This window comes from Pongo pygmaeus, chromosome 7 (genome assembly GCF_028885625.2).
Source record: "Pongo pygmaeus isolate AG05252 chromosome 7, NHGRI_mPonPyg2-v2.0_pri, whole genome shotgun sequence".
NCBI classification, from domain to species: domain Eukaryota; kingdom Metazoa; phylum Chordata; class Mammalia; order Primates; family Hominidae; genus Pongo; species Pongo pygmaeus.
In genome coordinates, this window is record NC_072380.2 from 120,707,620 (window position 1) to 120,733,642 (window position 26,023).

At 36.8% G+C, this 26,023-nt stretch overlaps 1 protein-coding gene across 1 annotated transcript in view; it reads right to left on the reverse strand.

Moving 5' to 3' along the window:
- Positions 1–822: 822 nt before the first annotated feature.
- The window catches only part of EIF3E (eukaryotic translation initiation factor 3 subunit E), a 53,225-nt gene continuing 28,024 nt past the window's right edge, over positions 823–26,023 (reverse strand). Inside the window, exons 8-13 of the mRNA XM_054498287.2 lie at positions 22,564–22,690; positions 21,644–21,745; positions 19,829–19,938; positions 2,483–2,585; positions 2,065–2,199; positions 823–1,003 (exon numbers count right to left, since the gene is read on the reverse strand). Of these exons, the coding sequence (XP_054354262.1) occupies positions 965–1,003; positions 2,065–2,199; positions 2,483–2,585; positions 19,829–19,938; positions 21,644–21,745; positions 22,564–22,690 (616 nt within the window). The 3' untranslated portion in view covers positions 823–964. The remainder of the gene's footprint in view (positions 1,004–2,064; positions 2,200–2,482; positions 2,586–19,828; positions 19,939–21,643; positions 21,746–22,563; positions 22,691–26,023) is intronic.

Here is a 26,023-nt window from a genome sequence, read left to right on the forward strand (position 1 = left end):
GGGCTTTGTAGCTCTTAAATACCTCCAGTATCCAGTAAACAGTATGTCTGTATTTAACATTTGACACTTATAAAATTCAACTTATATGCCTGTATAGTTACGGCTATACAGTGAGTATATATCCATAACTATACAGTGAGTGACTGAGGAGCCATTTTAAGAAATTAAGGAACAACAGCTTTATTTGTAATAGTACCAAACTGGAAACAACTAAAATATCCTTCAATAGGTACATGGTTAAACCACGTGGCACATCAGTACCATGGAATACTATTTGGCAATAAAAAAGGAATTAACTACTGATTTTATTTTATGTGTGTGTATATATATGTGTGTGTATATATATATATCTCAACTTGGATGGCTCTAAAGAGCATTGTGATGAATTAAAAAAGCTAATCTCAAAGGTTGTATATTATGTAATTCCATTTATATAACATTCTCATAATGACAAAATATAGTGATGAGGAACAGATTCGTGGTTCCTAGGGTTAGAGGTGGTTGGGAGTAGGTGCGGCTACAAAAAGGTAGCATGAGGGAGATCATGATGACAGTTGTCTATCTTGGCTGCAGTGATGGTTACACAAATCTACACATGTGATAAAATGGTAGGGAGCTATTCATACACACATTGTACCAATGTCAACATCCTGGTTTTGATACTGTACCATAGTAACATAAAGTGAAAAAATTGAGGGAAACAGGGTTCAGCCTACATGGACTTCTCTGTACTATTTTTGCAACTTCCTCTGAATACAATTATTCCAAAAAAGAAAGTTAAAAAAACACAAACTTGCACATGCAAGAAAACTGACAGCAAGATAAAATGAATCAATTTTATTCCAATTCTTCAAAATTTATACGTAATATGTTGTTTCCAAAATGTAAGTCACCCCTTTATATAATAGTTTTATTATTTCATCTTTCTTTTATAGTTTTTTTTTCATCTTTTCTTTATGGTTCTTCAGTAGAAGCCAGAATCTTGAGTTGCCCAGTTAGGAGCCTAAAATATGCAAAAAGAAATCAACAGGGTGAAAAGAAAATACTTTCGGAAAAAAACTAACATAGAAGAAAGTGACACAGCATTTACTTTAGCACTATAGTCTCTTGCCAAACCATTCTAAGATCTTAACTCCTGCAATTACTAGATGTCAGATGTCCCACTCAGGACAAAACAAACATCAAAATTATTATCTGGTATAGTTTTTGGCCAATTAAAATGTATAGCAATAACAGTATCATTAATACTGGAACAATAAACGATACAAATTAATCCTGAAGCATACAGAAAAAAACATCATATGAAAGTTATTTTCTAGACTCAGTTATTCTAAACTTGGCTAAAATATGCAACTTGAATTCTAATGCATCCTTCTTATTTGAACTAAAGGATTATTCTGCGGACACAAATTTGTTCCTAAAATTTCAATCAAATGGGGTTTCTGCATATCCCACAACTGTTTCCTAATGACTTCCTACCCTCCAGTTACACATAATCATAATGTCTAAACAACATAGTTTAGGATTCCAAAATTATAAGGCCATTCAAGTTTCTTCAATCTCTAATATGCAGGATCTCTATCAAAATGGGAGAATTTTTGATATGAATATCAGATGAAAGATAACGAAATTTGTATAAGATCAGCACTAATACATATAATAAGATCAACATTTTTACTGAACTATTTCTTTAGATTTAGAAAGAATATACATTTCAAACACGTGAAAGAGGGCTACACATGTAAGTTATCATCTGCCAGTATCAAAATGATGTGTTGAAAACCCTGAGGAAATGAGTTAACGAAGTCACACAGGAAGAGTCAAAGCAAAAGAAAAATAGTTATAATAAACTAGGAACACAATTTCTTTTTCAGTTTCTATGTTTAATGCACATAATACATCTAAGAAAAAATTCTTTTCTGTTTAGTAATTTCTTAAAAATGTTCATATCTTTAAAGAGAAAAACAAAATCAGCTACAACTCATATCAATACACTTTGAAACTTCATGTAACAATTACATGGTTGCTAAATCCCAGACAGAATAGAAGATGTGTGGTTCTTACCTCTGACCTGCTATTTTGATTAAGTTTCTTCTCAATATTCATGGCCAACATCTGGCTTCTAAAGGAAAGGCTTTTGGTCTTTTCAATCACTTGCTGATAGGGTGAGACTGCATTGTTACCCATAACCACATGACCCTAAAAGGAAACACAGGGAAATTGATCCTATAATGTTAATGACTGCGTTTCTCAGGTAAGTAAAAAGCATGACATACCTTTGCGCATATTTTAATGCACTGTACAGAGATGACAATATTTACCAAGGAAGAAAAAAAATAGGAGGCTTCTGTTGCCTTCAAAGAACTGTTTTACATTAAAACAAAATAAATTATTAAAGGAGGTAATAAAATGTCCTAGTTAAGAATTCCCAAAAGTATAATCAGGAACTGATAGTATGTGGCATAGCTAACATAATACTCACTAATTTAGAATCAATCTTGGCATCCAGTCTTGCATTTCTAATCAAATTTACAATCCACCTTTCAGCTTCTTCTGGAGTCATGTTCAATTTATCTGCCAACATGCTAATGAAAAAGTAAAAACAGCAATGTTAATTAACTGGGCCTAAAAACTTAGTTTTATGTACACAGTGTTGACTCACACTCTGCATAGAGACTTTTTGGTATTTCTGGATCACCCTCCCTTATATACCATGACCCCTACTGTCTGATTTGTTCATGTGCTTGTGCCTATTGACTTGTACTATGCACGATCTATTCCATTCACCAACTGGACTGTAAAATCCTTGAGGGTAGGGCAACATATTCTGCATTTAGGGAAACCCTTCAGCTTCTAGAACAGTACTTTACATTTGCCAGGTGCTCAACAAGTAATGATCTAAGGGAGAAAAAGGTTTTATGATGTTCCCTCTATATAAGTCAGCCCTCCATATCCACAGGTTCCACATCCTCAGATTCAACAGACCATAGATAGAAAATATTTGGGAAAAAGCAAACAAACAATAAAAAAGAACACAAAAATAATACAAATGAAAAACCAATACAGTATAACACCTATTTATATAGCATTTACATTTTTAACAGTAACCCAGAGATGATTAAAAGTATATGAGATAATATGCATAGGTTACATGAAAATATCACCCATTTTATTTAAGACACTTGAGAATCTATGAATTTTGGCAACCAGGAGGGTCCTAGAACCAGTCCCCCAAGGATATCAAGGGACAACTATATAATGGTTATACAAAGTAAACCTTTGTATAAAGGTTTCTTTGTATAAAGAAGACATACAAAAAAGACACTTGTACAGATATATTTATAGCAGCACAATTCACAATTCACTTAGGAACCAACCTATGTGCCCATCAACTAATGAGTGGATAAAGTAAATCTGGCATATATAAACCATGGAATACTACTCAGCCATGAAAAGGAAGAAAATAATGTCTTTTGCAGCAACTTGGATGAAACTGGAGGCCATTATTCCAGGTGAAGTAATGCAGGATTGGAAAACCAAAAACCTTATGTTCTCATTTATAAGTGGGAGCTAAGCTATGAGCTAAAATCCCAGAATTCACCACTATATTATTCATCCATGTAACAAAACACCACGTGTACTCCAAAAGCTACTGAAATAAAATTTTTAAAAAAGCAAACCTACTATAAAGAGCATCAGTAATAAGTATAATCTCAGAAAAAACATAAATAAAACTGACGGGTATTGTGTATATTTGTGCTGTAAACTGTGGGGGCACTCCTTGGAGCTATATACTATATATAGTATGTATATATAGATATATATAGTATGTATATATAGATATATATAGATATGTATATATATAGATAGATATATAGTATGTATATATAGATATATAGATATATATAGAGAGAGAGACTGAATTTCAGATAAAAGAGACAGAGGGAGCAGACCAGACCATGAAGATCTTGATCTAAAATACTCTTTGATATCAACCAATCTGCATTTTATATTTTGCCAATTTTATGATCAGGTTGAAGAGGGCCATTGCAGTGCTTAATTTATCAGAATTAAAAACACACCAGTCTTAGTAAGTAAGTTGTCAGTTCTGCTGATGGAAGAGTACCTACATATGCATGTAAAATATTTAAGAATATGTAGTATAAATGCATGTATATATGTGTGTTTATACACTGTCTTTTATCTTCATGGAAGCTATCAGGTCTCAGCTAAAATAAGACCCTCATAAGCCTTCTACGACACCTCTCCCATCTGTGACACATCAGTTAGGTACTTTCATAGCACCTATTTTTGCTATAGTTGTTTTACTGAATATCTGCTTCCAAGGTAGACTGTATACATGTAACCAAAGTGCACGTACCGTATCTTCCTCATTCACTGCCGTTATGTCCAGCAATTAGCAGCATGATGCCTCATACACAGGAGACAATAAATATTTACTGTCTGATTGATTCTTATTCTAGTCACTACCTTAGTCCAGGCTCCATTACTATTTCTTAGTTTTCTAACTACTTTACCTCTTGAGTCTCTACAATCTATCTTACACAGCTGCCAGGTTAGTTCTACAACCCAACTACAGTAGTTCCCACTTATCTGTAGTTCCACTTTCCGTGGTTTCTGTTATCAGCAGTCAATCCCAGTCTGAAAATATTAAATAGAAAACTCCAGAAATAAACAACTGATAAGCTTTAAATTGTACACTGTTCTGGGCTAGCATGATGACATCTTGTACTGTCCTACTGTCTCACCTAGGACTTGAATCATCCCTTTGTCCAGCATATAGACACTGTATATGCTACCTGCCCATCAGTTACATAGCAGCTATTCCAGCTATCAAGTATCGTGATATCACAGTGCTTATGTTCAAGGAACCGTTATTTTACTTAGTAATGGCCCCAAAGTACAAGAGTAGTGATGGTGGCATATTGTTATAATTGTTCTATTTATTATTGTTGTTGTTAATCTTTTACTGTGCTCAACTTATAAATTAAACTTTATCACAGTTATGTGTGGACAGGGAAAAACCTAGTCTGTACTGGGTTTGGTACTACCTGCAGTTTCAAGCATCCTCTGGGGGTTTTGGAACATATCCCCTTGGATAAGGGGAGACTACTATACGCAGTTTATTTCCAAATTCCTTTCAACACTTTTAACTTTCCAAGTTCCCATCATTCTCTTTCAGAAATATAACATGCCAGCCAAACCAAACCAATCCTTTTACTTTGTTGACATTTACTCAACAAAATACCAACTGTGTTAGATGCTATTGGCAAAACAACCTCTGTTGCCAGCCTTTACAGAGTTTAAGTCAAGGGGGTCTTGACTTAAACATCGCTTGATCTTGGGAGGCAGAGGTTACAGTGAGCTGAGATGGCATCACTGCATTCCAGCATGGGCAACAAAGTGAGACCCTCATGTCAAAAAAAAAAGAAAAAGAAAGAAAGAAAAAAGAAAAAGTGGAAGGAGCTATGTATGTGAAATCCAAAAAGGTCTACCAGTTCTAATCTGGAGATTTGGGAACAGCTTACCTAAGGAAATGATATTTAATCTTAGATTTTTAAGACCATAGAATGAAAATTCCATTCTAGGCTGGATGTGGTGGCTCATACCTATAATCCCAACACTTTGGGAGGCTGAGGCCAGAAGTTTGAGACCAGTCTGAGCAACACAGCGAGATTCTGTGCACATGTGTGCACACACACACACAGGCATGGTGGCACAGACGCACAGACACACGCAAAGACACACACACCCACCCACACACACACAGAGGCACGGTGGCCTGCACCTATAGTCCCAGATACTCGAGAGGCTAAGGTGTGAGTATCATTTGAGCCCAGCAGTTTGAGACTGCAGTAAGCTATGATTGCATCACTGTACTCCAGCTTGGGTGACAGAACAAGATCCTGTGTCTCTATAAAAAAAAATTCCATCTTATGTAATAACTCTAACTAGAATTCTCTATCCCTCCCTCTTTCTTTACATCCATATTCTAAGACTCATTCCAACATAGCTGGTGTAATTTTGCAATAAGCATCAAGATCCATAAATGCCTGCATGCTCTGAGCCATATCTTACTTTGTGGATCTTTGTTTGCACTGTGCTTGTTGTTCTTTTATTTGTTGATCTTTACTTTTCGAAGCGAATCAGGTCAAAGAAAAACCTGAAATAAGGCCCAAGGAATACTAGTAAATAATTGATGGCATCTCAGCTTATCTAAGCTACTGATTATCACTCTGACTGAATTAAACAATGTGGAAATAATCTGGTTTCAGTAACATGAAAATACACACAGTAAAAGAAACCAAATGATTAATAGGCCTGTAATCCCAGCACTTTGGGAGGCCAAGGCAGGAGGATTGCTTGAGCCCAGGAATTTCAGACCAGCCTGGGCAACATAGCAAGACCCTGTCTCTACAAAACGCAAAGAAAAAAAAAAGGACTAATAGAAATCATCAAAGTCTACAATTCTTTTCCAATCTAGCAATTTTATGCAGAATAGTACAGATTTTAAAATAAAAGTGTAATATCCTATCAAAGCTTAAAAGGCTGTCCCTGGTGGTCTAGTGGCTAGGGAGAAATAAAACCAATTTTAAAAAGACAAAAAGTTGGCTTAACCTATCCCAGAACATGCTTACCTCATGTTACTGAAAATAATTCAATTTATCAATAAACTAAAAGACAAAATCCATCAAAATGCAGAATTTCTGAGAAAAATATCTAGTCCAATCTAGATTTTAAACACCCAAATTTCTAGATTATTTAGATTACATTAAAAATCTCAACCTTGTCCTGTAGGGAGCTTAAAGTAGATATTTAAATATGTTCTGTAAATCCTTTATAAATATCTTTAACCTAACTAGCTCTACTGCTCAACTGACACACACACAAAACACAACATCGAATATGTTAAATAAGATATGCACTGAATTCTTAAGTGCTATTTCAAAAGACAAAGCAAAAACAAATTTTTCATCCTCAGTTCAATTTAATTAAACATGTTCATGCTTCTAGCACAAAATGAAATACTTTGTTTCCAGGAAGTAAAAAATAACAGACATCCCACTTGAGGACACAAGATAAATTTAAGTCTTGATTTAGGGAAATACTTTTTTTGTTTCCAGGAAGTAAAAAATACCAGAGATCCCACTTAAGGACAGAAGATATATAAGTCTTAATTTAGGGAACTGATTAGGGTTGTATCAACTCTAGATTTTCTCTCAGGTTTTCAGTGCCTAATCTTTCAAATGATCTTCCTTTTCTGAACCCTCCCATAGCCACCATCTTCCCCCACCCTCTCATCTTAACAAACACTTGGAAAAATAAGGACCTGGGGATCTGATATTTCACCTGTCTTATTAATTACCTCTTTGAATAACCTGGCTTTCCAAATTTTATCTGATAGGCACAATTTATTTCAAAATACTGCTGATTTAACCATTCGGATATAGAAACCTCTGGTCTAGTTTTCACTGAAGACTACTGGTCAAATATTCAGCATATCCAAAGAAAAGTACTCCAAGTCTTTTCTAATTAGTTAAAGACAACTAATTAAAGAATCAGTGTTAAGTGTAAACTATGTTTAACTGTATGATTGGGAGGAAATAGGACAAAGAAAACAGGAGAAAATTGAGAAATGCTAAATCCTTATGTGAAAACTGAAAATTATCTCTTTATAACCTTATAAATAACTGAACCTTATTGATAATGCAGAAATGCAATGATAATGGCCTTTGAAACTGTTTATCTCCATACATTTACATTCTAAATGTAAATTGTTATGTGGTAATAAGAACTTTTAAGAAAAATATTAAGAACTAAAATATAACTTAATAAAATAAGCAAAGTAGAATAACTTCAAAACTTAAAGTAACCCCCATTGGGAAATTATACTAATGCATGCTCCAACATGTTTATCATACACATCCAAAATATTACTTCCATACTTTGTTTTCATCTACAATTGAAAACTCGTCCAAGAATTATTTTAGAACAGCTTTTAAATTTCAGACACATACCATAGCTGATAAAACGATTCAGCTATACTAAATTAAACCCCAACACAGTAATCTTTTTTGACAGATGTTGCAAACTTTATGGTAAACAGATTTGTAACTTATCCTACATATCAAAAAGGTTGTATAAAAACATATAAAACATTATTAATATGCATTTTTATAAAGCTGACTATCACATGTGCTTACAGGCATTTAGTCAGGAAATCTATTAACACAGAATGTTCCAAATTACAAATGGAAAGAGTTATTTAATAAACAATTATAGGTTTTGGAGGAGGAGCCAAGATGGCCGAATACGAACAGCTCCAGTCTACAGCTCCCAGCGTGAGCCACGCAGAAGACGGGTGATTTCTGCATTTCCATCTGAGGTACCATGTTCATCTCACTAGGGAGTGCCAGAGAGTGGGCGCAGGTCAGTGGGTGAGTGCACCGTGCGCCAGCCGAAGCAGGGGCGAGGCATTGCCTCACTCGGGAAGCGCAAGGGGTCAGGGAGTTCCCTTTCCAGGGGTGACAGACGGCACCTGGAAAATCGGGCCACTCCCACCCGAAGACTGTGCTTTTCCGACGGGCTTAGGAAACCGTGCACCAGGAGATTATAGCCCGCACCTGGCTCAGAGGGTCCTACGCCCACGGAGTCTCGCTGATTGCTAGCACAGCAGTCTGAGATCAAACAGCAAGTCGGCAGCCAGGCTGGGGGAGGGGCGCCCGCCATTGCCCAGGCTCGCTTAGGCAAACAAAGCAGCCTGGAAGCTTGAACTGGGTGGAGCCCACCACAGCTCAAGGAGGCCTGCCTGCCTCTGTAGGCTCCACCTCTGGGGGCAGGGCACAGGCAAACAAACAGACAGCAGTAACTTTCGCAGACTTAAATGTCCCTGTCTGACAGCTTTGAGGAGAGCAGTGGTTCTCCCAGCACGCAGCTGGAGATCTGAGAACGGGCAGACTGCCTCCTCAAGTGGGTCCCTGACCCCTGACCCCCGAGCAGCCTAACTGGGAGGCACCCCCCAGCAGGGGCAGACTGACACCTCACACAGCTGGCCAGGTACTCCAACAGACCTGCAGCTGAGGGTCCTGTCTGTTAGAAGGAAAACTAACAGAAACGACATCCACACCAAAAACCCATCTGTACATCACCATCATCAAAGACCAAAAGTACATAAAACCACAAAGATGGGGAAAAAACAGAGCAGAAAAACTGGAAACTCTAAAAAGCAGAGTACCTCTCCTCCTCCAAAGGAATGCAGTTCCTCACCAGCAACGGAACAAAGCTGGATGGAGAATGACTTTGACGAGCTGAAAGAAGGCTTCAGACGATCAAATTACTCCGAGCTACGGGAGGATATTCAAACCAAAGGCAAAGAAGTTGAAAACTTTGAAAAAAATTTAGAAGAATGTATAACTAGAATAACCAATACAGAGAAGTCCTTAAAGGAGCTGATGGAGCTGAAAACCAAGGCTCGAGAACTACGTGAAGAATGCAGAAGCCTCAGCAGCCGATGCGATCAAATGGAAGAAAGGGTATCAGCCCTGGAAGACGAAATGAATGAAATGAAGCGAGAAGGGAAGTTTAGAGAAAAAAGAATAAAAAGAAACGAGCAAAGCCTCCAAGAAATGTGGGACTATGTGAAAAGACCAAATCTACGTCTGATTGGTGTACCTGAAAGTGACAGGGAGAATGGAACCAAGTTGGAAAACACTCTGCAGGATATTATCCAGGAGAACTTCCCCAATCTAGCAAGGCAGGCCAACATTCAGATTCAGGAAATACAGAGAACGCCACAAAGATACTCATCGAGAAGAGCAACTCCAAGACACATAATTGTCAGATTCACCAAAGTTGAAATGAAGGAAAAAATGTTAAGGGCAGCCAGAGAGAAAGGTCGGGTTATGCACAAAGGGAAGCCCATCAGACTAACAGCAGATCTCTCGGCAGAAACCCTACAAGCCAGAAGAGTGGGGGCCAATATTCAACATTCTTAAAGAAAAGAATTTTCAACCCAGAATTTCATATCCTGCCAAACTAAGCTTCATAAGTGAAGGAGAAATAAAATACTTTACAGACAAGCAAATGCTGAGAGATTTTGTCACCACCAGGCCTGCCCTAAAAGAGCTCCTGAAGGAAGCGCTAAACATGGAAAGGCACAACCGGTACCAGCCACTGCAAAATCATACCGAAATGTAAAGACCATCGAGACTAGGAAGAGACTGCATCAACTAACGAGCAAAATAACCAGCTAACATCATAATGACAGGATCAAATTCACACGTAACGATATTAACTTTAAATGTAAATGGACTAAATGCTCCAATTAAAAGACACAGACTGGCAAATTGGATAAAGACTCAAGACCCATCAGTGCGCTGTATTCAGGAAACCATCTCACGTGCAGAGACATACATAGGCTCAAAATAAAAGGATGGAGGAAGATCTACCAAGCAAATGGAAAACAAAAAAAGGCAGGGGTTGTAATCCTAGTCTCTGATAAAACAGACTTTAAAACAACAAAGATCAAAAGAGACAAAGAAGGCCATTACATAATGGTAAAGGGATTAATTCAACAACAAGAGCTAACTATCCTAAATATATATGCACCCAATACAGGAGCACCCAGATTCATAAAGCAAGTCCTCAGTGACCTACAAAGAGACTTAGACTCCCACACATTAATAATGGGAGACTTTAACACCCCACTGTCAACATTAGACAGATCAACGAGACAGAAAGTCAACAAGGATACCCAGGAATTGAACTCAGCTCTGCACCAAGCAGACCTAATAGACATCTACAGAACTCTCCACCCCAAATCCACAGAATATACATTTTTTTCAGCACCACACCACACCCATTCCAAAATTGACCACATACTTGGAAGTAAAGCTCTCCTCAACAAATGTAAAAGAACAGAAATTATAACAAACTATCTCTCAGATCACAGTGGAATCAAGCTAGAACTCAGGATTAAGAATCTCACTCAAAACTGCTCACCTACATGGAAACTGAACAACCTGCTCCTGAATGACTACTGGGTACATAACGAAATGAAGGCAGAAATAAAGATGTTCTTTGAAACTAACGAGAACCAAGACACAACATACCAGAATCTCTGGGATGCATTCAAAGCAGTCTGTAGAGGGAAATTTATAGCACTAAATGCCCACAAGAGAAAGCAGGAAAGATCCAAAATTGACACCCTAACATCACAATTAAAAGAACTAGAAAAGCAAGAGCAAACACATTCAAAAGCTAGCAGAAGGCAAGAAATAACTAAAATCAGAGCAGAACTGAAGGAAATAGAGACACAAAAAACCCTTCAAAAAATTAATGAATCCAGGAGCTGATTTTTTGAAAGGATCAACAAAATTGATAGACTGCTAGCAAAACTAATAAAGAAGAAAAGAGAGAAGAATCAAATAGATGCAATAAAAAATGATAAAGGGGATATCACCACCGATTCCACAGAAATACAAACTACCATCAGAGAATACTACAAACACCTCTACGCAAATAAACTAGAAAATCTAGAAGAAATGGATAAATTCCTCGACACATACACCCTCCCAAGACTAAACCAGGAAGAAGTTGAATCTCTGAATAGACCAATAACAGGAGCTGAAATTGTGGCAATAATCAATAGCTTACCAACCAAAAAAAGTCCAGGACCAGATGGGTTCACAGCCGAATTCTACCAGAGGTACAAGGAGGAACTGGTACCATTCCTTCTGAAACTATTCCAATCAATAGAAAAAGAGGGAATCCTCCCTAACTCATTTTATGAGGCCACCATCATCCTGATACCAAAGCCTGGCAGAGACACAACCAAAAAAGAGAATTTTAGACCAATATCCTTAATGAACATTGATGCAAAAATCCTCAATAAAATACTGGCAAACAGAATCCAGCAGCACATCAAAAAGCTTATCCACCATGATCAAGTGGGCTTCATCCCTGGGATGCAAGGCTGGTTCAATATACGCAAATCAATAAATGTAATCCAGCATATAAACAGAACCAAAGACAAAAACCACGATTATCTCAAGAGATGCAGAAAAGGCCTTTGACAAAATTCAACAACACTTCATGCTAAAAACTCTCAATAAATTAGGTATTGATGGGACGTATCTCAAAATAATAAGAGCTATCTATGACAAACCCACAGCCAATATCATACTGAATGGGCAAAAACTGGAAGCATTCCCTTTGAAAACTGGCACAAGACAGGGATGCCCTCTCTCACCACTCCTATTCAACATAGTGTTGGAAGTTCTGGCCAGGGCAATTAGGCAGGAGAAGGAAATAAAGGGTATTCAATTAGGAAAAGAGGAAGTCAAATTGTCCCTGTTTGCAGACGACATGATTGTATATCTAGAAAACCCCATTGTCTCAGCACAAAATCTCCTTAAGCTGATAAGCAACTTCAGCAAAGTCTCAGGATACAAAATCAATGTACAAAAATCACAAGCATTCTTAGACACCAATAACAGACAAACAGAGAGCCAAATCATGAGTGAACTCTCATTCACAATTGCTTCAAAGAGAATAAAATACCTAGGAATCCAACTTACAAGGGATGAGAAGGACCTCTTCAAGGAGAACTACAAACCACTGCTCAAGGAAATAAAAGAGGATACAAACAAATGGAAGAACATTCCATGCTCATGGGTAGGAAGAATCAATATCATGAAAATGGCCATCCTTCCCAAGGTAATTTACAGATTCAATGCCATCCCCATCAAGCTACCAATGACTTTCTTTACAGAATTGGAAAAAACTACTTTAAAGTTCATATGGAACCAAAAAAGAGCCCGCATCGCCAAGTCAATCCTAAGCCAAAAGAACAAAGCTGGAGGCATCACACTACCTGACTTCAAACTATACTACAAGGCTACAGTAACCAAAACAGCATGATACTGGTACCAAAACAGAGATATAGATCAATGGAACAGAACAGAGCCGTCAGAAATAATGCCACATATCTACAACTATCTGATCTTTGACAAACCTGACAAAAACGAGAAATGGGGAAAGGATTCCCTATTTAACAAATGGTGCTGGGAAAACTGGCTAGCCATATGGAGAAAGCTGAAACTGGAACCCTTCCTTACACGTTACACAAAAATTAATTCAAGATGGATTAAAGACTTAAATGTTAGACCTAAAACCATAAAAACCTTAGAAGAAAACCTAGGCATTACCATTCAGGACATAGGCATGGGCAAGGACTTCATGTCTAAAACACCAAAAGCAATGGCAACAAAAGCCAAAATTGACAAATGGGATCGAATTAAACTAAAGAGCTTCTGCACAGCAAAAGAAACTACTATCAGAGTGAACAGGCAACCTACAAAATGGGAGAAAATTTTCGCAACCTACTCATCTGACAAAGGGCTAATATCCAGAATCTACAATGAACTCAAACAAATTTACAAGAAAAAAACAAACAACCCCATCAAAAAGTGGGCAAAGGACATGAACAGACACTTCTCAAAAGAAGACATTTATGCAGCCAAAAGACACATGAAAAAATGCTCACCATCACTGGCCATCAGAGAAATGCAAATCAAAACCACAATGAGATACCATCTCACACCAGTTAGAATGGCGATCATTAAAAAGTCAGGAAACAACAGGTGCTGGAGAGGATGTGGAGAAATAGGAACAGTTTTACACTGTTGGTGGGACTGTAAACTAGTTCAACCCTTGTGGAAGTCAGTGTGGCGATTCCTCAGGGATCTAGAACTAGAAATTCCATTCAACCCAGCCATCCCATTACTGGGTATATACCCAAAGGACTATAAATCATGCTGCTATAAAGACACATGCACACGTATGTTTATTGCGGCATTATTCACAATAGCAAAGACTTGGAACCAACCCAAATGTCCAAGAATGATAGACTGGATTAAGAAAATGTGGCACATATACACCATGGAATACTATGCAGCCATAAAAAATGATGAGTTCATGTCCTTTGTAGGGACATGGATGAAATTGGAAATCATCATTCTCAGTAAGCTATCGCAAGAACAAAAAACCAAACACCGCATGTTCTCACTCATAGGTGGGAATTGAACAATGAGAACACATGGACACAGGAAGGGGAACATCACACTTCGGGGACTGTTGTGGGGTGGGAGGAGGTGGGAGGGATAGCATTGGGAGATATACCTAATGCTAGATGACGAGTTAGTGGGTGCAGCGCACCAGCATGGCACATGTATACATACGTAACTTACCTGCACATTGCGCACATGTACCATAAAACCTAAAGTATAATAATTAAAAAAAAAAAAAGTTAAAAAAAAAAAACAATTATGGGTTTTATAATACTATTTTTAGCATTTGAAATGTGTCCTTTGGTGGAAGAAAAAGAAGCTGAGACATATCCTTTCCCTTCCCCCTCCAAAGACAGAACATCAAATAGCTTTAAACTAATTAGAGGCAAAAATAAGCCAGCATAAACTAGTGAATGGAATAATATGCCATAGTTAGTATTCAGTGGAAAAAAGTCTAGTTTGGGGCTTAAAGATATTTCATTTGGAGAGTTATCAGGATTTACTGACCCTATCTAATTTTCTTCTCATTGTTCTCCAATGCAGAGTGACTAGAGAGAATGATATGGACATATTTTTAATAATGTGTCATTTCAAATATGAAATTTTGAAATTTCCCAAAATTACAAATATTTTCAATAATTTGTAACTTTATATTTATTTGTCCACTTATTTAATATCCGCTTCTTCCTCTGGATTTTAAGTGCTTTGAAAGTGTACTCACTACTTTCTACCCCGTGTTTGGCCAAAAGAGGCACTCATTAACATCTGTAATGTTTTCATTGGAGAGCTGTACTACTAGTTAGGTTGCTAGTAATTAATTATACCATAATCATGATACATAGCATATTTGCCGTTTAGGAAGCTGAACACTAACTTTTAGAAAATGTTTTGCATATTCTCAAAGTAATAAAAATATAGGAATGGAGAACAAATGAGTAGTTGCCAGAAATTAAGGAGAGGGTGGCGGGGAAGAGGGTACCACTATAAAAGAGCAGCTTGAAGGATCCTTGTGATAGAAATGTTCTGTATCTTGAATGTATCAACATCAACATCCTGGCTGCTATATTTTACTGTGGTTTTGCAAGATGTTACTAATGGGAGAAACTGAGTAAAGGACACAGGGGGTCTTTTTATCATTTCTTACAACTGATACATAATCATCTCAAAATAAACAGTTTAACTTTTTTTTTTTTTTAAGCCAGATCTTGCATCAAAATCACTTAGAGGACCTTTTTTTAAAACAGTCTATGGGGTCTCCCTCCAGAGAATGTTTTTGTTTTTTAACGGTTAGGCTCAGTCATTCAGTATTTCTGTTTATTACTTTTTAGAGTTTCCCATTTGATTCTAATGGGCTGTCAGTACTATAAAGTCACTAATTTACAGCAATGATTCTCCAAGGCTGACTGCAAAAGAATCACCTGAGAAGCTTTAATCCCAGGTTCTCAAGCCTACATCACAGAGATTTTGATTCAGAAGGCCTGGGATAAAACCAGGAAATCTATTATTTTTAAGCTAAATTCTTATTGTTTTACTTCTCCAGATGATTTCAATGTATAACTAGGTTTAAAACCTCTGGATTAAAGAACAAGTACTTTTTTTCTCATGTAATGTTTAAAGGTAATTTTTAGCTCTGTTGGTCATCATCACGGATTACAAATCCTTGGAGTCCAAATTAAAATGTTAGCTGTATTTATAAAATCCCAACATAAATACGTATTATTTCCAGCCACTGTCTTTTTTCTATTATTATAGTTTAAGTTCTAGGGTACATGTGTACAACGTGCAGGTTTGTTACATATGCATACATGTGCCATGTTGGTGTGCTGCACCCATTAACTCGTCATTTACATTAGGTATATCTCCTAATGCTATCCCTCCCCCCTCCCCCACCCCACGATAGACCCGGTGTGTGATGTTCCCCACCGTGTCCAAGTGTTCTCATTGTTCAATTCCCACCTATGAGTGAGAACATGCGGTGTTTGGTTTTCTGTCCTTGTGATAGTTTGCTCAGAATGATTGTTTCTAGCTTCATCCATGTCCCCACAAAGGACATGAACTCATCCTTGTTTATGGCTGCATAGTATTCCATGGTGTATATGTGCCACATTTTCTTAATCCAGTCTATCATTATTGGACATTTGGGTCGGTTCCAAGTCTTTGCTATTGTGAATAGTGCTGCAATAAACATACGTGTGCATGTGTCTTTATAGCAGCATGATTTATAATCCTTTGGGTATATGCCCAGTAATGGGATGGCTGGGTCAAATGGTATTTCTAGTTCTAGATCCTTGAGGAATCACCACACTGTCTTCCACAATGGTTTAACTAGTTTACCGTCCCACCAACAGTGTAAAAGTGTTCCTATTTCTCCACATCCTCTCCAGCGCCTGTTGTTTCCTGACTTTTTAATGATCACCATTCTAACTGGTGTGAGATGGTATCTCACTGTGGTTTTGATTTGCATTTCTCTGATGGTCAGTGATGATGAGCATTTTTTCATGTGTCTGTTGGCTGCATAAATGTCTTCTTTTGAGAAGTGTCTGTTCATATCCTTTGCCCACTTTTTGATGGGGTTGTTTGATTTTTTCTTGTAAATTTGTTTAGGTACTTTGTAGATCCTGGATATTAGCCCTTTGTCAGATGGGTAGATGGTAAAAATTTTCTCCTATTCTGTAGGTTGTCTGTTCACTCTGATGGTAGTTTCTTTTGTCTTTCTAACCCACTAAAGCATCCTTAGAAACACGAAGAAGCTTATCTTCTTAATTCATTATATAATAAAAGTATTAAATTACTGATTTTTCACTCCATTACTTTAGCAGGCTGTAATTACCTAATGCAGTGGTTTTGGATTCTGGCTGTGCTTCGGAATAACCACCCTCAAGATACAGCACAGCAGCCCTGCTGCAAATCATAGCATAGCCTACTCAATAAATCTGATTCAAAGGTTTAGGGTGGCTACAGGGAGTTTATAAAACAAACTCTACAAAGATTCTGAAACACAAGAGTTAAACTGACTTAGGGTTTTCATCTTTATCCTCTGGCTCAACTGATAAACTAAATGACAAATTAATCTAAACCTGACATTTCTAAAAATACAAGTTGTTCACAATATAAAAGAATTTACAGTGAGGTACAGTACAATGAATGTCAGATACCTTTAGTACTGGCCCTATCAAGACCTAGCTTAATGTCCTTGAGCTTTAAATTTCCTGGCTACAAAACAATGCAGTTGTTCTGAGTCAGTGTTTTGTAAAACTGTGTTCCAAAGAGGTGTCTTAGTAGTCAGGAGAGAAGCTGAACAGAACTGTAAAATAGGCAAGGTGAATGGGCTCTGCTTTGATCTGGTTATACACATATATAAATACATATATTCATATATATGATATGGCATTTGAAAATAAGTCCCACTGTCACACAGAGATTTGGAAACCATACTTCAAGATCTTGAAATGTGAGCCATCTTTGAAGTATACTGTACTGAACACATAGAAACACATTTTCAGATATAAAACATTTCTATCACTACAGAAAATTCTACTGAAAAGTCCTTCACCTGAAAAGTAACTGTGTTGTTGGATCAGAAGATCCCTAAGATTTCTTTCAGATTGAAAATTCTACCAGAGTATTTGAAAAAACGCTGGGCGCAAGTGGCTCACGCCTGTAATCCCAGCACTTTGGGAGAACAAGGCAGGGAGATCAGTTGAGGCCAGGAGTTCAAGACAAGCCTGGCCAACATGGTGAAACCCTATCTCTACTAAAAGCACAAAAATTAGCTGGGCGTGGTGGCACATGCCTGTAATCTCAGCTACTTGGGAGGCTGAAGCACAAGAATCTCTTGAACGTGGGAGGCAGAGGTTGCAGTGAGCAGAGATCACACCACTGTACCCAAGCCTAGGCAACAGTGCAGGACTGTGTCTCCCAAACAAAAAAAAAAAAAAGAAAGAAAAAGAAAAACATACATTATTGATCTATGTACTCTTAATCATCTTAGTAAAACATTGAAAAAAAAATTGAAGAACTGAAGTAAAAGAAAATGCTACTACTAGAAAAAAAAACATTTTTAGACTCTGGAAAGCCACTAGGACTTTAGTCTGAAAATGCTTTGTACATTTTTGTCTAGCAGAAAACTACAGAGATCAAGGAAGTAATAAAAATCTACACGGAGAAAAGTCTGAAAAATTCTTAGGTAATGTCACATAAAGGTATATAGAAACATTCCCACTCTATTAACTTCTTTGAGCTGCACATCTCCCTTCAGTAAGGAGGACACATACTTAATCTATGTTCCTCTTAAAAGATAATAAACCAAATCCCAAGAAAGAAAATAATGAATCCATGGTTGCAGGGTTAAAGGAAAAGAGCTAAAACAAATCTTATTGATAGTACCTCGGAAGCAAACACCAAAGCAGACAAGCATTATCATGGACAAAAATGCCAAGTTCACTAATACAAAGAACAGAAGAAATTTACTTAACAAATATTTATATTGTATACTCACACTATACTGTACAAAGCATATTAGGTGTTACAAAGTTAGTATGTTAGGTGCTAAAGATGCAAAACAACAGGTCAGCTTTCAAAAGGCCCACAACGGGGTAGTAGCTAAATCAGTTCTGGACCAAAAAACACCCAAATGACCATATTCTAATGAGAAATGGAGAAAATTCTACAAGGGAAACCAAAATACTAACATCCCTCTTTCACAAGCCCTAATTACAAACCTTAAAAACAAAGAACAATGCAAGAATTCAGTTACTACTGTCCACCGGAGCCCCACATATGATGTACCTACCTCTTTATTTCACAACCAATTACATTATTAGGAATTTTCATGTAATTTGTAAGAGAATCAGGTTTAAAAAATTCTGTCTGCAAGCTATAGTAAAGTGCTAATAAAACTGTGAAGGCAAGGATTCAATTCCCATAGGAAAAAATCCCATGATTATACTATCCTTCTAACTCTGGACAACCACTTCAATAGACGGCCCACTAAAATTAGGCAAGCGAAGTACGGATAAGCAAAAACAAATGGCATTAAAGAAAAAGAATTTGTTTTATGCACAATTCCTCAGAAGCAAACACTAAAGTAGTAGGTTTTTAAACATTTGTTTGACTTCCTCTGTGCCCAAAGGGCACTAGTCATTTTTCAAACTCTAAAGTGTACAATTTATTTCTAATAGGTTATGTATATTTCACAATTTTTTCCCAATAATTTTCTGACAAAACAGGAAATTACAACTAAAATTCACCATAATTTTTCCATCTTTCAACATTTTAAGATGCCATAAGAGTTTACTACAGGAGAAGTCAAATATGTAATTAAATCATACAAACTAAATGGAAAGGATTACCAAACGTAGTGGTCTTTCAACAGAATTTCCAATTTAATGGGTATCTCCTTTGTACTGCTGTTGAAAACTATTTTAGAAATGTTTACTCCACTTTTCTCCTTATGTAAAGGTACAAGAGTATTTACTCTTCAATAAGGTAACTGATAATCATCTATTGCCTTCAACTTAGTATTTTGAAAAATTATGCCACTCAAGCTAAAACTATCTGAACCTGTGGCAAAAGTTAGGTTTTTAAATAATTTTATCAAATTGTTTCATTGTTCTTCTGAAAGTAAAAATAAATAAAAATCCAATTAACTGGAATTCTATTAAGTGTAAATTCACAATAAATGGAAATTTCCAGGAATTTTAAAGTAGAAAATCCAAATCAAATCACGCTGTTCTTACTTAATGCTGATACACTGGTGGATGCGACAGAAAGTCTCAAATATGAAGAGACGGGCATTTTCAATGAAATCCTCAAGACAAGCCACCAAGAAGAAGTCATTCACAAGCACCTATATGTACAAATACAACAAAAATTAATGATGCTGACAAGCAATTGCCTGAAACGTGAATCAAATACTTTATCTGCTTTATTTTTCCATTCTACAATCATGAGTTTTATACAACAGCACTTTCTAGAACACTGCGTTCAAATCTTTAATGATTTAAATAAGTAGTAAAAGAATACCACAAGATAAAGACCTAAAAACTGCAATGTTTCTGGTAACTTTAATAAAGTAGGCTTCTGACAACGAAGTTTGGTACTATCCATTATTCTACGTAAATGCTCTGCAGATAATGTATCTCTTCCAACTATTTAAAATAATTATAAATGGACCAAAAGCCCTGAGTATTTCTACAATATTAAGTAGACTTAGAAATTAGAAAGGAAAAGAATGCAAAAGGTGGCTACTATTCCACAGATGGTGTAATTAAGAGAGAATATTTTAATTTCAAGAACAGCAACCAAGTGCCCTCTAGGTCTTTTAACATCAAAACCTAGACACTTAGCATAATGAATATACACCAATATTTACCTTAATAATGCAATATATGACTACAAAAAAAACACCAATTACCATATTGGATTCTAATTTTCTATTCCGTCTAATGTTTGAAAATCATCAGGGAGGCTGGGTGTGGTGGCTGACGCCTGTAATCCCAGCACTTTGGGAGGCTGAGGCGGGCAGATCACAAGCAGGAGATCAAGACCATCCTGGCTAACACGGTGAAACCCCGTCTCTACTAAAAATACAAAAAATTAACCGGGCGTGGTGGTGGGCGCCTGTGGTCCCAGCTACTTGGGAGACTGAGGCAGGAGAATGGCGTGAACCCGGGAGGTGGAGCTTGCAGTGAGCCGGGATCATGCCACTGCACTCCAGCCTGGGCGACAGAAGTGAGACTCTGTCTCAAAACAAAAAAAAAAAAAAGAAAATCATCAGGGAATGGATAGGAATGGATATTTGCATGATCATTTTTTTCCTTAGAGAAGTTAAGATATTTGTCAACAAATTGCCCATTTTGTGCCAAAATTTTGGTTCCAAGGATGATATTGATAACTAGTAACTTGTGAATCTGGTAAATGCGACTACATTTAGCAGTTAGAGTTCTTAGTTTAGTTTCTTAAAACTTGTAAACTAATTATTCAAAACAACTATAACTCTTCCAGTTGTTCTAAAGGTACTTTAATTTCTACTAAACAATAAGAGACACTGCCGTTATAAAATTCGTAACTACAATGAATTGCCTGGTTTATCACAAATGTTAAATACAACCATGGGAAATATTCTAAAGATAAGCCCACCTATGAACCAAAATTAAAAACACAGTTGTTATTTGCAATTCAAAGTGACCTTGCCTGTGCATATGAAATATTAAAAATGTTCATTCAAGATTTAAGACATGAAATTATGGATATGTCTGTGAATTTATATTCCCAATGTTTTAACAAACTCCCCTCACAAAAGGGATAAACACATGGCAACAACATTAAAAAAGTCATCACTCTAGCACATTCCCATTTTAAGATAAATAAACACAAGCCATTTAAGCCATTTTAAGGTTAATAAACACGAGCTATTTAGGCCTTTTTAAGATTAATAAGCATATTTCTGTTATAATTACTTCATCATTTTAAGGAAGACACTGCAAGATTAACATTACAATATCCAAAAATTTAAGAATAGTATTAGTTTATAAATAAAAATTCATACTTACTGATTCACATTCCCTCAGCTTTTTCTGAGCCCCATCAAAGTCAAAGTTAACATATAAACATTCAACAAATTCTGTAATTGGGTCTTTATATGTGTAAGACTCCTGTAAAAATAAGTCAAAGGTCAAGGTAAGTCTGATTCAACACTGTTTAGCAGATTGCCCCAGAATATCCCAATCTTCTTGTTTTCTCCTTCTTTACCATTAATTTCTAGCCAAATTACCTAGCATCTACTAGAAGCAATTGTTCCTATCCTGATTCCAGACCACACCTTAAGCTTATAATGTCTTTCAAACCAAGTTCTCTAAAGTCTCATCCTAGAAGCATTCTGAAAGCTTTCAAATTCCCCCACTACCAAAAGTCTCCCTTGGTCAATAAACAGTAATAAACTTCCCCAATCATAAGGGTATTCATTCCCTACTGAATGACAATAACTTCTTTGTATTTAATACACTCTTAAATAAATATTTAAGTTATTTTTCTAATCTATGGGTTTTGCTGACAAGCTCACTAAATATCAATCAGCATGGCTGCCTGAAACCTTTTCCCCAACTTGGGGTCTATTGAAACTGTATTGTATATAAAGTTCACCCATGTAGAATTATACAGGTAATGACCCCCACCTCCAGGTTCCAGATTTTCTTCACTCTTTGCAATAAGAGAAACACATACACGTAATGTATATTAAGTGTTCATCTAGCAGACAGTAATAATCATTCTTACCACATCCAACTTGTGTATCTTGGACTCAAGGAAAATAAAAGCCCATTTGAGGCTCTTCTCTTTTCTAGACTTCAAGTATTCCTCCCACCTATTTTTAAAAACATTTTTACCTTAAGAACTAAGTCTTACCTTAGAAAAAGAGGTTAGACCTAAAGCTTAGGTATTTAAAAAAAAAAATCAATATATATTTTAGTTTTACCTGTTGAATAACTTTAACTAGATCTTTTAGAACCTGCCGACGTTTTCGAACATCCTTGTTTGTTATGACTGCTGTAGTCAAATAGCGAAGAATGTGTGGACACATTGTCTGAATTGCATTAAGATATCTAAGAAAAAAATATAAAAGTTATTTAATAACTTACCCAGGGTGAGATAAAGAAAACTCTCGAGCAGGTCATTAGATTGTACTATTTCGCTAGCCTAAGACTGCAAACACTTAAGAATAGGTATTGTAAGAAAATCTCCTCCAAGGAAATTTAAAAACAGAATCCAGTTTCAGGAATCCAAATGAGGAGAATGCTAGCCACTATTTCTTTAATATGGGGTGAGATGGAAGACTCAATCAAGAGGCTAATTATCCTATTATTATTTTTGAGTAACAGGATTTTGGAAGGTTCACTGACATGCTGTCAGTCTGTTCCAAAAGGCTACTAAGCAATGATTTTCATTCACCCATTAGAAAAAGATGTGTGAAAACCTATGTGCAAAGCACTCATACTAATGAGAAAATCAGGCACTTAAATTAAATAATTCAGCGGATGAAAGACTGGAAGCAACAGGGGGAAGGAATATTACAATATTACAAGGCATTGGTTAAAGTGGTAGCAGTAGGAATTAGGAAGGGATAGATGTCAGGTAAACGTTAACAGGGTCTTGGCTAATATTTAGCAAATCTTGCTGTTGTGATGATCAACATGGGACAATGCCCTGTAATCAGGTGTTTACCTTTGTTTCTCCTGCTTAATTTCCTCAAATAGCTCCCTATTTATTTACCCAATAAATACTAATTTAGCACCTCTGAATGCCAGACACTATACCTATCTCAGAATTATCTGTCAATAAAGTCCATTTCTTTTAGGTGAATATTCAAGCCCTAAATTATCCATCCAGCTACATCTCCCATCACATTACCATGACAGCTTCCTCTTTCTTTTCTTCAAGTTCACTCCACACAGATTGGTCTCCCAAACACATACCCCTGAAAGCCTAAATCCTAGCCATCCTTCCAGATCCAGCTTCAATATCTTATCTTCTAAGTTCCCCCAGGCAATGATGAGTAAATCTGTATTTTGCTATATTACAGATTCCCACAAAATGTTGTTTAAACTCTTTAGAGGACCCTAGAATCGAACACTTAATACTATCTAGTCCCACTTAGCCACCCTGAATGCCCTCTAAAGGAGGTGAAGTATAAAAAGAATATCCACTCAAGAATAAATAATTTCTAGGAAAAGACACCAAAAACACACTGGCTAAATTACATCATGTGAAAAATTAAGCTCGAGTTTCAAATGAAAATTTTGTATTGCAATACTCATTTAGAACAATTACTTCTCTCGCCAGAGAGCTCAGGTACAAACACAGGAAAGCATGATTGTTTCTCTTACTATCAGTTTTAAAGTAGGTAATTTTATTTTTTTATTTTATTTCTTTTTTTTTTTTTTGAGACGAAGTCTCGCTCTGTCTCCCAGGCTGGAGTGCAGTGGCACCATCTCAGTTCACTGAAACCTCCACTTCCCAGATTCAAGAGATTCTCCTGCCTCAACCTCCCGAGTAGTTGGAACTGCAGGCACACACCACCATACCTGGCTAACTTTTTTGTATTTTTAGTAGAGATGGGGTTTCACCGTGTTGGCCAGGTTGGTCTCGAACTGCTGAGTCAAGTGACCTGCCTGCCTTGGCCTCCCAAAGTGCTGGGATTACAGGCATGAGCCACTCCACTCAGACAAAGTAGGTCATTTTAGTGCGCATTTATGAGACCCATCATTAATTTATCTAAAATCAATTTATACATAAATAGTTCTATAAGTTTGTCGTATAATGTGTTCAAATCATAGCTATTTTTACTTATCCTGAGTTTATACCATTGCACCATATACATCTTAATTATTTTTACTGGCGGATTACTTATTTGGGAAATCTACTCTTTGTTTCTGTGAGTGTATTTCAGAAGCCAGCAAAATTTTTGTAAAGAACCAGATAGTAAACATTTTTGGCTTTGTGGGCAAGAGGCAAAATTCAGAATATTATGCCAGATACTTCTATAAAAAGAGAGGAAACAAATTTCCAAAATATAGGTCTACTAATGAGACCAATGGAATTCTTTCACTGGGAATAATTTTGCTCAATTAATTTCAAATTTAGAAGTCCATATCATTAAAAAGTATTGCAAATGTTTTTCTGATAATGTAATCTGTAATGAGATTTTACATATTTAGTCCTTGAAAATGTAAAAACGGCCAGGTGCCATGACTCATGCCTGTAATCCCAACACTTTGGGAGGCCGAGGTGAGAGGACTGCTTGAGCCCAGGAGTTCAAGACTAGCCTGGGCAACATAGTGAAACCTTGTCTCTACAAAAAAAAAAAATAATAAAATTGAGGTGGAGGATCACCTGAGCTTAGGAGGTCGAGGCTGCAATAAGCCGTAACTGCACCACTGCACTTCCAATCTGGGTGACAGAGCAAGACCCCGCCTCAAAAAAAGAAAGAAAAAAGAAAATGTAGGCGGGGCATGGTGGCTCATGCCTGTAATCCCAATGCTTTGGGAGGCCGAGGTGGGTGGATCATTTGAGGTCAGGAGTTCGACATCAGCCTGGCCAACATGGTGAAACCCTGTCTCTACTAAAAATACAAAAATTACCCAGGTGTGGAGGCGGGCACCTGTAATCCCTGCTACTCAGGAGGCTGAGGCAAGAGAATCACTTGAACCTGGGAGGTGGAGGTTGCAGTGAGCTGAGATGGCGCCACTGCACTCCAGGCCTGGATGACAGAGCAAGACTCCATCTCCCAAAAAAAAAAAAAGGAAAATGTAAAAACATGCACAGACACCAGTAAATGCTGACATCAAACACCAACTGACAAGCATATTATTTTAATTGAGCACATTTAGAAAGACATGTACAATTCTATTATTTTGGTATTATCTTTTAGCGTGTCATCACATTGCAGATTAATCACTTTCAATTCAACTGTAGTTAAATTTTGAAATATAGAAATTTCCTTCGTACTTGCAATGAGGTCTAAAACTTTCTGCAACTATAATTTGAACTTGGAAATGCATGTGCTACAATCCTATTTAGGAATGAACGTCTCCCTTTGTGTTTTAACTTCTGACAGAACACAAAATGTGTAAAGCAGCTGGCTTTTTATTACTTATGATTCGTATCATGTTGTCACTGAAATGACTTTACTGCAATATAAATTCTACATATAAACACTTTTGTTTTGCAATTTTAGATGGAACAGACTAAGAAACATTATCAAGTCTGCTGCAAACGTTAATTTCCAGAGCCGTTCAGTGTTTGATAACGGGTTGGGGGCAGTTTCAATCTCTCCCCGGATCAACATGCTCTCAATATCCTCAACTCAGAGCAACTGTTCTCGCTGAAAGGTTAATAGTTTTAAACAAGTTTATTTCACTGGACAGATTTCTCTGGCT